The sequence below is a fragment of the Drosophila virilis genome, chromosome 2 (genome assembly GCF_030788295.1).
Source record: "Drosophila virilis strain 15010-1051.87 chromosome 2, Dvir_AGI_RSII-ME, whole genome shotgun sequence".
NCBI classification, from domain to species: domain Eukaryota; kingdom Metazoa; phylum Arthropoda; class Insecta; order Diptera; family Drosophilidae; genus Drosophila; species Drosophila virilis.
Genome location: NC_091544.1, coordinates 18,443,459 through 18,458,805, shown reverse-complemented (window position 1 = coordinate 18,458,805; position 15,347 = coordinate 18,443,459). Strand labels below are relative to the sequence as shown.

Below are 15,347 nucleotides of genomic sequence, written 5' to 3'. Positions count from 1 at the left end.
ATGGCAACGTTGCAATGTCAATTTGTGTGAGCATTAAAATTGTTGCCAAATGGCGGACCTAAATGGGCAAATTGTTGTAACAAAATATGCTAGCAGCCTTATGCCTGGCAAGGTTAGACTTGCCTAATGCGATTTGCCTGTCCTCAAGAGTCCTCAAATTGTGCTATTCACACAAGTCTATGGTTGAAAATATTTCAAAGGTTAACAAATGTAAAAACTACTCTCCTTGATATACTTTATTTTTTGAGTTTTTGAATTTATTTTTTAATTTATTTAGTTTTTCAGTTTGTTTATTGTATTCCTTGTATTTTGGTTTGGGGGGACTTCTTCTTTGTTCACTTGGATCTTGGATTCCATGTTATTTTCTAGGGCTTAGATAACATACATTTAAATCTTAATTATTTATTTTAATTGGTTTTTCCTTTCATAATTTTTATAATTTTACATTTACTTTCAATTAATTTATCATTAATTAGCTAAACTAACTTCATTCTGGTATGCTTACATAGTCAATGTATTCTGATTCTGATTCATATATTTTAAGAGACATCACCTTGAAAATACATTGATATAGCTATAATTTTTTGTTTCTTAACTTTTGATAAGCCGTTTTCTGAATCGACAAACAGATTTTTACAACACTTTTTACTTTGTTTACAATTAGCCTAATAAGTTTAAAGGTTCTTTTCTCAATTTAATGAAGTAAATTTATAGTTGCAACAATTAATTTACAGAGTGTTTGAAGTTACATTTATATATATTTCAAATACAAATAAATTTTATTTATTCAAAAAATGTTTTTGAAGTATTTAGTCTTTTGAGTTTTATCTTTCAATATGCAACTATTTCACATTAATTTATGACACATTCATTTAAAAAAAAAATCATATTTATTTGCTTAACATTTTGCTATTTACAGTTGTAATGAGCTACTAATCATTTATTCTAAGCTAATTGTAGCTAGTTTGTGTGTGTATATGTGTGTCTTTATTTTATTATTATTATTTTTAAAATTTATTTTTAATAATTTTTTGTATATAATTGCCAAAATGTTTCTTTTTGTGTGTATCTCTTGTGATTTGTGAACTTCTATTAATATATAGTAATGCTTAAATGTTTATCCAAATTGAGCTTAGTTCCTATAAATTGTTGTTGTTCTGCTTACTATACTTATTACTATACTGCAACTAATTGGGTAGCTATATATTGTTTTTAACATTTACATACATTTACAAATTTAAATTGGAAAATAGTTGCATTCTTGTAATAAATTCTTGTTTATATAGATTATATCTGCTGTTTGCGGTGTCAAGAATAAGTACTTACCTTAAGGAAGGAACCTTTTTGTGATGCACTTTTAATTGGAATTCTTTATTGCTGTTGTAGAATAGATTTAAAATAAAAACAAAAATAAAAATATAAATAAACCAATAAGCTGTGAAGCTCAGTCAGTATCTGTTAGGGAAATACTTTGCGCTGCCTTTAATTTAATTATAAGCCTTTGAGTAGTTTTTTATTTGTTGTTCATTTAGCTAGCGTATATTTAATAACGCTTTAAACTTACAACTTCGTCCACTCTTATTGGAATAATTTTTGCATCGTGTATGTTTTCAGTATTTACGTTAATGGCAAATAAATCTGATAAATCGGTGCATTGGTATCTTTTGTAGCTCTGCGCTTAACTGTTATTTAGCTTTAATCAATATGGTTTTACAATTTGCTGAGGGAAGCAAATTTATGGGTTGCTTTCAAATATTTGTATGCACTGACATTTATAATGACATTGATTTAAAACTTGTTTTATTTTGTATCGTAAATGAAACTGGCAAATGGCGCCTAGCCTATCAATTTTTCTTTTAGATCTTGCAATTCGTGTAGATTTATTTTACAGTTAAATTTTTAGCTGTCAATTCGATTTGGCAACGCTTAGCCTAGACACAAACCTCAAAGAGCTCACAATTCCGCTTGACTTGGGCTTAGACGCAGCTCTCCTGCTGTGAATACATGAGCGGTGTGCGTACTGTGACTATTTCGCGCGAGTAGGACTTACCAACACCGGAGAGTCCAGAGAGGGAACTGCTGGGACTGGCTATGGCCGCAGTCGAGGCCAGCCCGCTGCTATTGCTCGAGACGAGCATTTGGCCATGTGCTAGCTGCTGTTGCTGCTGTTGTTGCTGTTGTTGCTGTTGTTGTTGTTGTTGCTGATGCTGCTGGTAGGAGGGTGGCATGGGCATGTTGCCAGCTGGATGATGCTGCAACTGTTGATGCATCATTTGCATCATGGATGCGGAGTTGTGCGGCTGCTGCTGCTGCTGATGGTGATTATGCGGTAGCGTATGATAGCCGCCCGGATGGGGGGGTAACGTATACATTTGCACCGTGCCCGGCGACACGGTTGAGGGCGTCCCTTGCGATCCTGGCGATGATGCGCATGGTCCGAAGGCGGCTCCAGCCACTGTGTCCACCTGCATGGCAGCCGCAGCGCCAGCTCGTGTCTTATATGCATCAATCTGCGCATATATCGTGGGCTCCTCGAAATAATCGTATGTGGGCGGCGGAGCATGTTGATGCGGATGCTGCAGACCGCCCGCATTTGGCTTGTGGCGCTGCAGCGTCGCCGTTGCCGGTATGTTGGGCAACAGCTTGCGCATACTCGAGCCATGTGGCAGGGTGCCACCCATGGCTGGCTGCGACTGCGACTGCTGCGGCTGCGGCTGCTGCGACTGCTGCTGGACTGTGTTCTGGCTGGGTTGGTTCTTCTTGGAGCTGCTGCAAGTGGCGCTGTTCAGCGAAAGCTCGGCATAGTGTAGCTCATCGTCCTTGAGAGGGGTTGCCAGCGTGCGGATATGGTAAATTTAATAGGATAAATTTAAAAATATTGCAGCCATTGAAATACTCGCAGTCCTAAAAGTGCGCCTTAGCGCCGGCTATATATACATGGCTGACAGTTTGCCCTGACGCTAACGGCAACTTACCTTGCTACTCTGGTAAGCGCCACTGTCTGCTGGGCAGCCGGCGCCAACGCCGACGCTGACGCTGACGCCAGGCTTACAGCTGATTTCCACCTCGCTGGTTGTTGAAAGATGTCCCGATGGCGTTTGTGTTGCTGATTTTTGTTTATATTCGCCATCAACTAAATTGGGAGACAGCGAGAGCGGGAAGAAGGGATGGGAGAAAAGGGAATGCGAGAAAGAGAACGTGGCAGGGAGAGAAAGTTAAAGTTGTTGTTAAATGGCGCAAAAGGCAAAAGTTTTTTGCTACCCAAGCTGCCGGGCACCGCCCTTTTTCAAGGAAATCTGTTGGCGATTTTCGTGGCGCAACGTTTAATTTTCTTTTCGGCTTTTGCCATGAAATTGCCGTATGCTCAGAAAATTGATTAAATTGCTGAGCTGTGAGGCTGTCGCTGATTTCTTTATTGCCATTAATCAAGCCAAAAACGTGTGCACTGGTACAAACTTTAAGTGCTGTATAGCTTAAGGCGCAGAGTGCGTGATGGTGGGGTAGCCTCTCGACTGCAGACATATGAGCAAACAGACACATGGAAAAGGCAGGTTAGGCCTGCCTGCTAGCAATTAGCTGTCATTTAAATATTTCAAGCGTGGCACAAAAATGCAGCCCCGACCCTACACATGCTCTTCAGAGTGTTTGTTTACCTTGGCTGACTGGCAGACTGTTTGTGCCGAAGCCCGTTTGGCTAATGCTCATAAATTACGTAGACAGAGACTAGCGGCGCATTTATCTTAAGGGAAGCGGGAGCTTAGACAGAATTGCAATTGCACTTACCCTCGTTGTAGGGTACGACATCTGGATTCTTTTCGTCGTACATCTCCTCGGAGTGGCTCAATGGCAATGAGATTTTATCCTTAATTTGCAAATTGCCTGGACGTGAGAATTTCGCATTCGCATGTGCGAATTTTTGCTGCTGCTGATGCTTGTGCGAGCGCAGCTTCAGCGCGGCGATGGTGCCAATCGCAATGCAGACCAGAGCCACCAGAATGCCCACAAAGATGCCAATGGATAGAATGGGTGTCAGTTCAAAGCTGCTTGCGCCCTGGGCGCTGCCCTTATAAGACGTTAATGCAACTGAAAGGATTGGTAGAGAGAGAGAGAGAGAGAGAGAGAGAGAGAGAGAGAGAGAGAGTTGGAGTAAACGAGAAAAAACGAGAGATGTGTAAATCATGTTTAATTTGGAATCTTTTTAATGCCCAATTAGACATTGCGTCGCAAAGCAGTCTCCCAAAACAGTTTCCCATTAATAACACGGCTGGATGCAAATTTAATTTATACTCTATACGCAAAAGGCTTCTCTTATGGATCAAATTGACAATGTTAACAATAATTATAATAATGATAATGATAATAATAATAATAATAATAATAATAATAATAATAATAATAATAATAATAATAATAATAATAATAAAAATAATAATAATAGTAATAATAATAATAATATAATACTAATGATAATAATAATAATAATAATCATAATAATAATAATAATAATATGCATAAAAAAATAATAATTTTTACAATAAAATTAGTAAAAACAATCACTGCATATATTAAGTTGCATGGTTTCAACAAATTTTCGTTGTACTTGTTTCTTATATCTGAATGATAATACAATAACATAACATTTTCACATAAACAAGTTTTGTGAAGTGTGTTCAGCGTTCGATAAAAATAATTTTTGTTCTGCCGCCAACATCAAATTTCACCATTTTCCTTTTACACTTTTGTTGTGACTTTATGAAAAATTAAAACGACGACTCAAGTTGTTTACCCAAAAATGTGCCTGTCTTTGCCAAGTTTGCCATGGCCCGTCCCGCTTTTTTGGCCGAGCCATTGGAAAAAACCTCTTCTAAACTTTACTTTACGGCATTTTGTTTCAGCTAATTAGTATTACAATTTGCTTTTGGGCGGCATTTTCATTTCGTGCCAGGCGAAAACCTCCTAAAGACAATTCATTAATGTTAATCATTTTATATAATTTCTTTTCGTTTTTTTTTTTTTTTGCGTTGACGCTTGCATCATTTTTTCCAGTTTTTTATTATTTCTGTTGAGTGGGGCAACTGCAGGGAAAAACTTTTTGTGTAGCGCTGAGGAATTTACAATTCGTTGAGCAGTTTAGCGTAATTAAATTGCAAGACGGCACGATAATAATAGCTGGGAAAATTCTCTATCCTGACTTTGAGCCCCAATTATGCATACATAGAAAATCGTATGCAAAAATATTCAACTGCCATGACTCTCGGACTTTGCGAGTACGAGCAACATTATCATAAAAAATTCATAAATGGCCAATACATGCGCCACATAAAAATCCATTAAAAATTCACAAGTCTTTGGCAACTGGTTCGCACAATATTTGGGATTGCGAAAAACTGTTCCCTGCCGCCTGCAGACATTTACTACTTACCAGTTTGCTTTTCGGCTGCCTTCAGAGTGTATCCATCGACGGCTACGGCCTCACTGCGTCCACGTCCATTCACCGCATAAATATAGATCCGGAATAGACGACCCGCGTCCAGTCCGCTAACACTGAACACCGAAAACTTAGCGCTGATATTGGCTTGCAGCAGCCCATTGTGCTGATCAAAGATTTCCATAAGGAACCATTGGCGCATTCCTCCATCGAAGCCTATAATGAAAGAAAAGCAAATAATTTGTAAGACTTATCAAAGTACAGCTAGACTCAGTTTGTTGCAGTAGCTGTTTAAAAAGATTTGAAATTTGCATTTATTTAAAATGCCTCAAATACCAGAAACATAAAGTTCTGATTAATAATGGAATAAACAAGTCATTGAAGGCTGATGCTTTAAGTAAATTCTTATAAAAATCAAAATATTTATTTATAGCTGAATACACATAGTAAATGCCTTCTGAAAGCCAGTTTAATGGAATTTGCAGCTAAACACCGTAATTATATGTTAACAGCTTGACGTCCTTTATTTGGGTATTACCAATGCAAACATTTTGTCTGAGGAAGCGTCGTCGTGCCCTTCTCTTGAGGGTGGTTTAAGTGAAGTTAACAAAAATACTTGAAGTAATCTAAAGCTTCATTTTAAATGCCATTTAATAACACCACAAAAGAACTGGCCGCCCACTTGAATGGAGATTGTTCGCCCCACCCACCAGTTGCAAATGTGGCACCCTTTACCAAAAAATAAGCGGCTAAAGTTGCTGTTCTTGCTTTCGGCCTTGTTGTTGCTGTTGCTGCTCAAATGGTACTTCGTTCTAGACACAAAAGTCGGCTTAAAACACTTGCGAAAAATGTTAAAATATTTTGTAATAAAGGCGGCGCTTGAAAAGGTTCCTGCCCAACTACAACTTGAGTCGGTCAGCGATGGCAAGAGGGACGTGCCACCCAGAGGAGAAATTGTTGTGCAAAATGTTTTATATGTTGCTATGAATTTAGCCGGCATTGTTGTACTTATTTTAGCCAACTGTTGTTGTTGTAGACGGTGGTAGCTACAGTGGCGTTGCTGATGGTGGTTGTTAGCACAAAGGCTGCACGGAAATAGAGTCAAAAGAATGTGCTTCGCCTTTGCTTCAAAGGCCTTTGTGTGGCATCATTGTTTGTGGCCAGGGGTCGCTCGTTGGTTGGCCATGGCTATATCCAAAGCATTTTGTGCGCACTTTAAAACGTTTAGCTAATGAAATTTGCCGCAGCATCGGGCCAAGACAAGCCAGGCAACAACAAAAACTTCATTGTAATGGGTTAATTTTATTTACTTGGGCCAGGCTACAATGGAAATTGCGCAACTCGAGCAGAAATAATAAAGCAACGGCAGCAGCAGTAGAATCAGAGGCATCAGCGACGGCAGCGAGCAAAATGTTATAAACTGAAATTTTATTATATTAAACCGACGCTTGATGAGTTTGGTTAGTTGCCTCCGTTGCCTCGTTGCCTTGTCGCTCCCAGAGAGCAAACGAGGTAAAGAGAGCGAAAGGAGAAAGAGAGAGTTTCAGCTGGAATGGTTGGCTAAGGGGCAGCCTGTGGCAGGCGACTTGCCCTCAAGTTGTCTGTGAACCGCAGCAGCAGCAACACCAGCGCCCATTGAATTGAATTCGAAGCAAGTTTTCATCCTCGTGCTCGCTTTCTGGGGCGGCAAGTTGGCCAACTTGCGTGCTGGCTTATTAAAGTCGAAACGTGCAGCGACCGCAGCTAACGTTGCGTTATTATAAAAAAAAAAAGCCAGCGTCGGTGGACGGGCTTTTCTCAGGGTTGGGCGCGCGTCATTTGCTTTAATGTAAAGTGCAATATAAGAAGTATCGCGTTTTGTTGCTGCCGCTGTTGTTGCTGTTTCTGCTTACCAGCTTGCGTTAAACTTTTAATGATGCTGATGACTATGATAATAATGTGCAGCCACTAAATTAGCAGGCATGCGGGCTACAAGTCTTTACGAAATGTACATAAAATGCTCAAAGCGAGTAGCTTGCACAATAAAGAGCGTATACGTAAAACGCACCTTAAAGATAGAACTTACTGAATATCTTTGAAATGAGCCCATTTTTTATTATTTGAATCGAAAAAAATAGAACATTTTAAAATATTTGATACTAGTTTTGATTAAGCTGGTAAGACTTTCTCCACCACTTCCATGTATGCAGGTTATTGCATATGCTTTCTTGTCCCGTTGCCCTGTGCCTCACTATCAATTTTGTTAATTAAACATAGTAGAAACAAATATTTGAAAAATCCTCATTTTTCACTGTTTTATATCTCCATGTCAAAAACTGTCTCTTCCAGAATGACAGATTGACTGACTGACTGGAACAAAGCCGGCCAAAAGCTACCCTAATCATTTCAGATTTCTTTATTCCAAATTTGCAAAGGGAACAAGTAAGAGGTTCTAGTCGGGAGCTCCCGACTAGGGGATCCCTCTTCTTCCAACATCAAACGGATGTTTGATCGGTGTCGGAGATGCTTCCTTCCGAATACAATATACCCTTATACCCACTTTTAATGGGTTCAGGGTATAAAAAGAAAATAATATATTGAGAAATGTATTTTTACATAATTGAAAATTGAATTAAATTATGTAGCTTTAAGCATTTAATAATAGATTACAAAAATATTTAACCCTTATATAAAATTAAATTAAGTCTTAGGAAATTAATAAAGTGCACAGCAGTGAAAATGGCTAAAGATCGCGATTTCGACAAACAAAATATAATTTAAAACGTATTTAAATATATTTGTGAAATATTCTTGATGATTATTCGTGTACTTGTCTCTCAAATTGTAAAATCGCATTAAGCATACACAGCGTCTGGCGGGGTAGCTGAGCTAAGGCTTGAGACAAACAAAAGGGTTGTCGCCTCGAGAACGGGGTTGGTTACCCTTAGGAATAGGTTTGTCAAGAAGGCTAACATTAGGGCATGCATTAAGTATGCAGTTATTATGCGCTTTTTGTTGAACTTTCAGCAGCCGCCTCGTTATGCGTCTGTTGCTTCTGCTTCTGTTATTCGCTTTGCTTTGCACTTGAGAGCGTTTCGAGGGCTGCATAAATGCATCATAAACTCTACTTCTACAGTCGCAATTTGTGAGGACATTTCTCGACTGCTGTCCTCTGTCCTCTGGCTGCCTTCTACTCTGTGCTAATATGCAACGCTGTGGAGCTGAACTTTGAGCTCGGCTGCAACAATTTGTGCTTCTTATTTTGCGCTTTGCTGGCAGTTTTCTATCTTTTGCATTTCCGTAGCGCATAAAATATGCGAATTGAATTTGTATTTAAAGTTTTCGCCTTTTGCATTTGCTTTTGCCTTTGCTCTTGCGCTTTTGCCTTTACTTTACTGCAAGCAAGTTGCATAACAAGCCAAAACATTTTGTATTTTCAAATTTGTGCTTAACTTTTGGCGCTCACTGTATTACGTCTCTGACTCTATTGCTGGCTTTGCTACTGTGCTCTGGTGCTACTGTGCGACTACTTCATCATTTTATACTCCGGCTTTATTTATTTTTGGTAACATTGCGCCATGAACCGTTTGGCGGTTAAAACTTTGCTACATTTGCCAGCCGTTTTCTTTTTCAGCAAGTACTACAATCTTCTCTAACGCTAGAGCATTCTGTGTATGGACTATGGCTATTTCTCAGCGTGTTGCCTTTTCTAGTTTAATGCTTTCATTGCATTTTTATTATTCGCCTGTATCTCGAAGGAAGTTACACACACACACAGACACACATAGATACACAGATCCACACACTCGCATTCTCATTCGCATTGCCTGCTGCCAAAGTGCACTTAAGTTGCTCATGTATTTTAAATGAGTCTGAAAAGCGCTGCAGGAAACCCAACAGCATGCTCATACACATGTACCATGATTTTCAACATACTCTTCAAACTCTCTTCTGGCCATTTAACTAGCCATGCAGCACATTGCTTGAGTTGTGGCTAACTTTTTTTTTATCACACACATACAAATATTCTGACATATATGTATGCTCACATATATATCTTTTTTCGACCATTGATTTTCTCATCAGCAATTATAAAAGCTGCTCAATTGGCTGGCTATTTCTGGCAGCCTTTGAGTGTGGCCCTGTACTTACCTTCGAGGCAATAAACCTCCAATGAATCGGACGTTTGATTGACCACGGTACAATTGGTGGGCGCTTCCGGTTTTCCCGCTGCTATCAAATGGAATACACAGGGCTCCTTTTGTTGACCCACATTGTTGTCCGCCCAGCACATGATGGTGCCGAAGTCCATTTCCTGTAGGTAACAAATTAAAAAAGTATATCAAAAAAATTGTATAAAAACGTTTTTATTATGCCTTTTAAAAAACTTAATCAAATTATTATGCCACCATCTTCATTATTTTTAATAAATTAATCAACGTATATCAAGTTGTTTTAAACAGTTAATTGTTATATCGGTAAATGTTGCATTATGTAATTGTAATATGATTTTAATGCATTAAATTATAAATTAAATACACAATAAAACCGTTAAAGTTGCGTTCGGCACAGTACTGTGGCTCGGTGGCGTATGCGTAATGTGCTTGTCAGACCGCCTGATTGATCGCAGCTGTCAATAAGTCTTTCATTAATATAATTTCATGTCAATAAAAGCACACACACACATATACACACTTGCACACATGCAGCTAGTAACAATATGTGATAAGGGCGGTCAAGAAGAAGGGAAAGTTTTCCCAATTTGGCAGTAAAAACAAATGAAGCATTTTGTGGTTGGCTATTTGGGCTCATATTTCTTCGAGTCTGTGATTGCTGGGGCCACAAGGAAACTATGTTAACATGGCTTTAATGTATGCCATGTGTTCGGGCATGTTGAACCTGATAAGTGGCCACGCCCTGCGGGCCCATTGTTGATTCTTTGTGTGTGTTTGTGTTGTGTCAAATGTTGTGCTAATGAAATCCTCCAACTCTATTACGGTCAAATGAACAACAACATTCAAGACGATTGATTTGTTTGCACAAAAACAAATACACACACACAGGCGCGTGCGCGCAAATACTCAGATAGCAGCTTGCCATGACTGTGTCTATTTACCTTGGGAATTGTTAGCTGGAAAAATAAACGCACTTAATCAGCGCTAGGCGTCTTGAACTCATTAAAAATTAAAATCACTTCTACAGCGCCCAGTACGCTTCAAAATGTCACGCAAAGTGCAGCTTATTTATCAGTTGGAGCGCGGCACTTATTTTTACACCCCAACTCTCGAGTTTCCAGCCAAGTTAAAACCGGGCGTTCTTGTCATTTTAATTAGGGCAGAAAAAAAAATAAAAATAAATAAAAACGTTTAAAGTTTTCTTTAATTGAAGCACGCTCTTCAAAGTTAAAGAAAATGTGTAAAAAACTATAATTGGTTGATTGCGGTGAAGAATTCACTTTTGTTAAAAAAATTTCGAAAAACGCTTTAAACTATAAAGTTAAAAAAATGGTAAGTATTTGTTTAAGCTTAAAGCAACTAAGCACTTGAATTATTTGAGAATGAAAGTGCTGCGTTTTCTCATATAGACAATGGGGTATTTACCAGCTATGCACGTTTATGTCAGGTGCAGGCAAAGTATTTATGCAAATTTATGACAAATTTATGAAAATTAAAATATGGACATATATATAAATATATATATATACATATATACGAATTATTTATATGACATACACTTCTGCCGGGTTGTATTAAGCAAAAGTGCTATCACAAAGGCGGTAACTTGGCAGCTGCCAGCACTTCGCATCAACACCTGCGCAACAGTGTGGGTGTGTGTGTGTGTTGTGTGTGAATGTAACCGCAAGCAACACACTGACTGCGGCAAGCGCATATGCTGCATGTTAAGTAATAATAAATTTGCAATATACACACACAAATTCTCGGAAAATAGTGATGAGAATAAGGCATTGTGAAAATCATTGCATAGTTTTTGGGGCTGCTGCAATTGTCAGCCAAGAAGATTCCAAAGTTTTAGTTGCCAGACCAAAACCAAATTTTTGACTACATTTCACATGCTCTTTTCTCTTGTGTGTATGTGTGTCTGTGTGGGTACTGCAGATTTATGCTCAACTATGAATATAAATTATCATTATGTACTGTTGTTTATATTATTTTAATGTTGCTGAAACTAGCGTAAATATTATTACAGTTGTACAGCGCACAGATAAAAAGCACAAATGCCTAAATTGTTTCTGGGAAAACAAAGACACACACACGCAAACGCCCATTTAATTTTGCTTTAAGGCATTGTCTGATTTTTTGCCCATCTATGGCTCGTCTGTTGCTTGCATTTTTATTGCATTCCTGCCTAGTGCTGACAGCCCGAAAAATAAATGTTATTGTTTATGTATTTTAATTAAAATTTAAACATTTCGGTGACAATTTAATGAGTTTTTCGGCCAGCCATTCTGTGTGCAAGATTTTCGACAAATTTCGTGAGCTATTTTCATACGTGTTTGCATCTCTATGGAGAATGAGTCTAGTAGGAAAAGCCAAGCCCGACCGACACGAGTCGAGAGAAAGAGAGGGAAATGCCAAAGCATGGCGAAAAATTAATGAGCTGTTGGCTGTTGCCTGCCTTTGAGCAAAACACATACACAAAATGGAAAATATATAAAAAAAAAAAAATGAAAGAAAAATCAGCCCAAAGGACTACAATGTCAGCGTAGCTTGAGCTGCGGTTACGGAAGCCGGAAACAGCATATATGACAACAGAACGGAAAGGATTTTTCATATTCAATTGAGCTAAATGATTTATGTGTGGATCTGTGTGTGCCTTTGAGTGACTTCGAATGTGTATGTGTGTGTTTGTGTGTGGTACTGTGTTTCTGTGTGTGTGTGTGCAATCAGCGCTGGGCGACTGTTTGCGAACGGAACTCATTTGAATGCCGTTTGACTAGCAACATTTTTCTTTGACTACTGAAATGTAAGCCCAGCAAGTTAGACAGAACATTCGATCCTCAGAGCCAAAGGCTACTTTCATGTTGCTCATATAAAATAATGTTGGATAGGGCGGGTGGTGCACCACTTTAAAATGGGTCAGTTTAGCAACTAACCACCATACGGCTTAACAACTACGTTGTATGAGTGGCTCGCCAAGCGTTACATTTATTGAAATTTTTTGCTGTTCTTGATTGTAGCCCAATGACAGCTATTTTACCTCACAAACGACAAGCTGACACTGGTACTTATCAGGTTGATGGCCTCAATAAATAAAACTAGTTAATGTCAGTGAAACGATTTGCATTTATGACTAGAAATTAACTAAAATAATGATTTTGAGTTATTTCCACATCTGAAATTAACCTTACATTTTCAATTAACTGCATTTAAAAATATTTGCTTTTCATAGATTACGTCGTATTCTATTTTTTTTATATGAATGTATAATTGCATAATTGCATAAATGTTTAATTGATATCCTTTCTCTTCGCGTTCATCAGCTACCAACAATCCCCGCCGTTGCTAAGGAAACTATCCCTTGATTAATCAACTTATTCATGCGACCGATGGGTCCTTTTTATATGACTCGGTTAATATGAATACCGCTATTATCTTTTTTTATAAAGCCCTCTTAGATGTACTTATTCCTAATATTCCTAGTTGTCCATTGCTTAAGCTCGCTAATCTTTCCCCTATCTATCTTTTCCATTTCCTTGGAAAGAATCTCTCTCCTCAAGAAAGGTGGAAAGTATAATATACAAAATTACAGGGGCATTGCAAAACTGTCCACTATTACTAAATTATTTGAAAAAATAATAACTTTGAATTTGCAGTATTTCTGCAAATCAGTTGTCTTCCCTGTTTAACATGGGTTCGTAAAGAATCGGTCAACTACAACCAATTTTCTAGAATAAATGATGCCTTTCTTTCTAAAATGCAAACTGAGAACATCAACTTTTTAAACTTGACCGTATAGGTTTCCCGTCATCTGTTTTGTATTGGATTTCTTTTTATTTAAACGGCAGGACCCAAAGAATAATGCTGAGGCTGACTACCTTAAAACAGGGTCAAGTTACTTCTGGTGTTTCTCAATGTAGTCATCTTAGTCTTTTACTTTTACTCTTTTTATAAATGATCTCCCTTCGCTTATATCAAATGCTTATTAACTTATTTATGCCAACGATGTGAAACTTAATCTCTTATACACTAATCCCCTAGATCATTCTCGTCTACAAGACGATTTCAACGCTATGCACTTTTGGAGTTCAGCCAATCAATTGCCTCTAAACTGTTCAAAGTGTATGTTTATGACCTTCGATCGAACCACACCTTACTTTGTTAGCAACAATTAAGGATCTAGGCGTTTTTTTTTTATTCTGAACTCTGCTTCAATCTTCATATAGATACCATCGTTAATGTGCCAAAAGGTGTACTTGGATTCATTAAAGGATGATCTAAGGTTTAAATTAGGTTTCCAATCATCGGTTGCCATCCTATTTTAGCAGGCTGCTTCTTTCTAGTCTTCCGTCGTTAGCCAACCGTAGTTTAAGCCTCGGTGTTGTATTCCCTCATAAATTGATTGTTGGCCACGTGGATTCCTCTTTTTTGTTAGGGAGTCTTCAATTCTCTGTTCCGTCTTGACCTACCAGGAATTATCGCCCCTTACTCTTATCTACGTGCACAACAGACTATGATATGCACAATTCTTTTCGTGTTAAGTAAAAATTACAATAGCTTTTGTAACTTTTTCCCCGCCGAACTTTCTCTACCTCTAAAAAAATCGTTGTTTTCAGGATACCTTCAGGAACTTGCTGACCATTCCCAGCTATAAACAGGGGCATAGCTTGCCAGACAGGCTATAAATTTTCCCCTATCTACTTCAAACTTTATATATCTAGTATACGTTTATTTACTTAATTAATCCTTTTTTCTTTTTTCATATTTATTTTCAAAAATAATATAGTAAACAGATTATTTCTAAGAACACTAACTAACACATTCTATTATACTAGTGTCACGACACTCGTTTTGTTAACCATTTAATAAATCATTATATAAATTAAATAAATATGAGATCAAAGTTTTAATCAAATACTCATATAATGATTGGTTGCCTTAAGCAAATCCATTTAGCTGGTCCATAATTGCAGTGCATATTCCATTTTGAATTGCCAGACTATTAAAGTGAACAAAAGCAGCTGCAACAGCCAGAGCTCCCAGTGAATAAAATTCTATTGGCGTTGGATGGTGAAGGAGAAGGCGCTTTGGGCAGAAAGCGCATTCGGTTACTAATTTTTGGCATTGATAGGAATGCAGCTCTTTGACGGTCAATTGGCTGCCCAATTGGCAGGGTGGTAATCAAATCTAAAATGTGAAAACACTTTTATAGCCATAGCAATGGGCTATATCGATGACGATAACGTTGGCAATTTAAGTGGAAATGTTGGCCAATTGTCAGTCATATAGCGATAGCAAATGGCGAGTCAATTGAATGGTTCGTTGTTTTCCTGCCGGCAATTCAAGGATTGCTGCAACTTAGAATCAGAGTGGAAGTGCCTTTAATATTATGAACCTGTCTCTGGCCTTTGCTGTTGGCACTGTTGTTGGCAGCGCATTTAATTAGAAAGCACTAATAGAATTTTTAATTAAAAATGGCTCATGCGCTGGCCGAAAGCCAGATAACGCCAACCCTCAACGCGCCCACCACTCTCATTGCCGGCTCGTGTTGGTTTTACATTTTGCTTGACAATGTGGCACGCACACGAGACACAACAACAACGCGTCAGCTGCCTATTAATTACAATTTTGCCATTTAATTGGAAGCCGCGCGTTTAGCTGCTACGTCTACCATTTGGCCAAATGTCAAATATGTCAATAGCAATATCACATCAAAGACATGAAATTAAATTGAAGTCAGCCAAAAATCAAACCTAAAAGAC

General features: G+C 38.1%; 1 protein-coding gene across 3 annotated transcripts in view; it reads right to left on the bottom strand.

Moving 5' to 3' along the window:
- Positions 1-256: 256 nt before the first annotated feature.
- Positions 257-15,347, bottom strand: part of side-VI (sidestep VI) — a 90,474-nt gene continuing 75,383 nt past the window's right edge. For all 3 annotated transcript variants that reach the window (XM_070207069.1, XM_032435335.2, XM_070207070.1), the window contains exons 13-17: positions 9,560-9,722; positions 5,423-5,644; positions 3,784-4,083; positions 2,976-3,133; positions 257-2,819 (exon numbers count right to left, since the gene is read on the bottom strand). In XM_070207069.1, the coding sequence (XP_070063170.1) occupies positions 1,977-2,819; positions 2,976-3,133; positions 3,784-4,083; positions 5,423-5,644; positions 9,560-9,722 (1,686 nt within the window). In that variant the 3' untranslated portion in view covers positions 257-1,976. The remainder of the gene's footprint in view (positions 2,820-2,975; positions 3,134-3,783; positions 4,084-5,422; positions 5,645-9,559; positions 9,723-15,347) is intronic.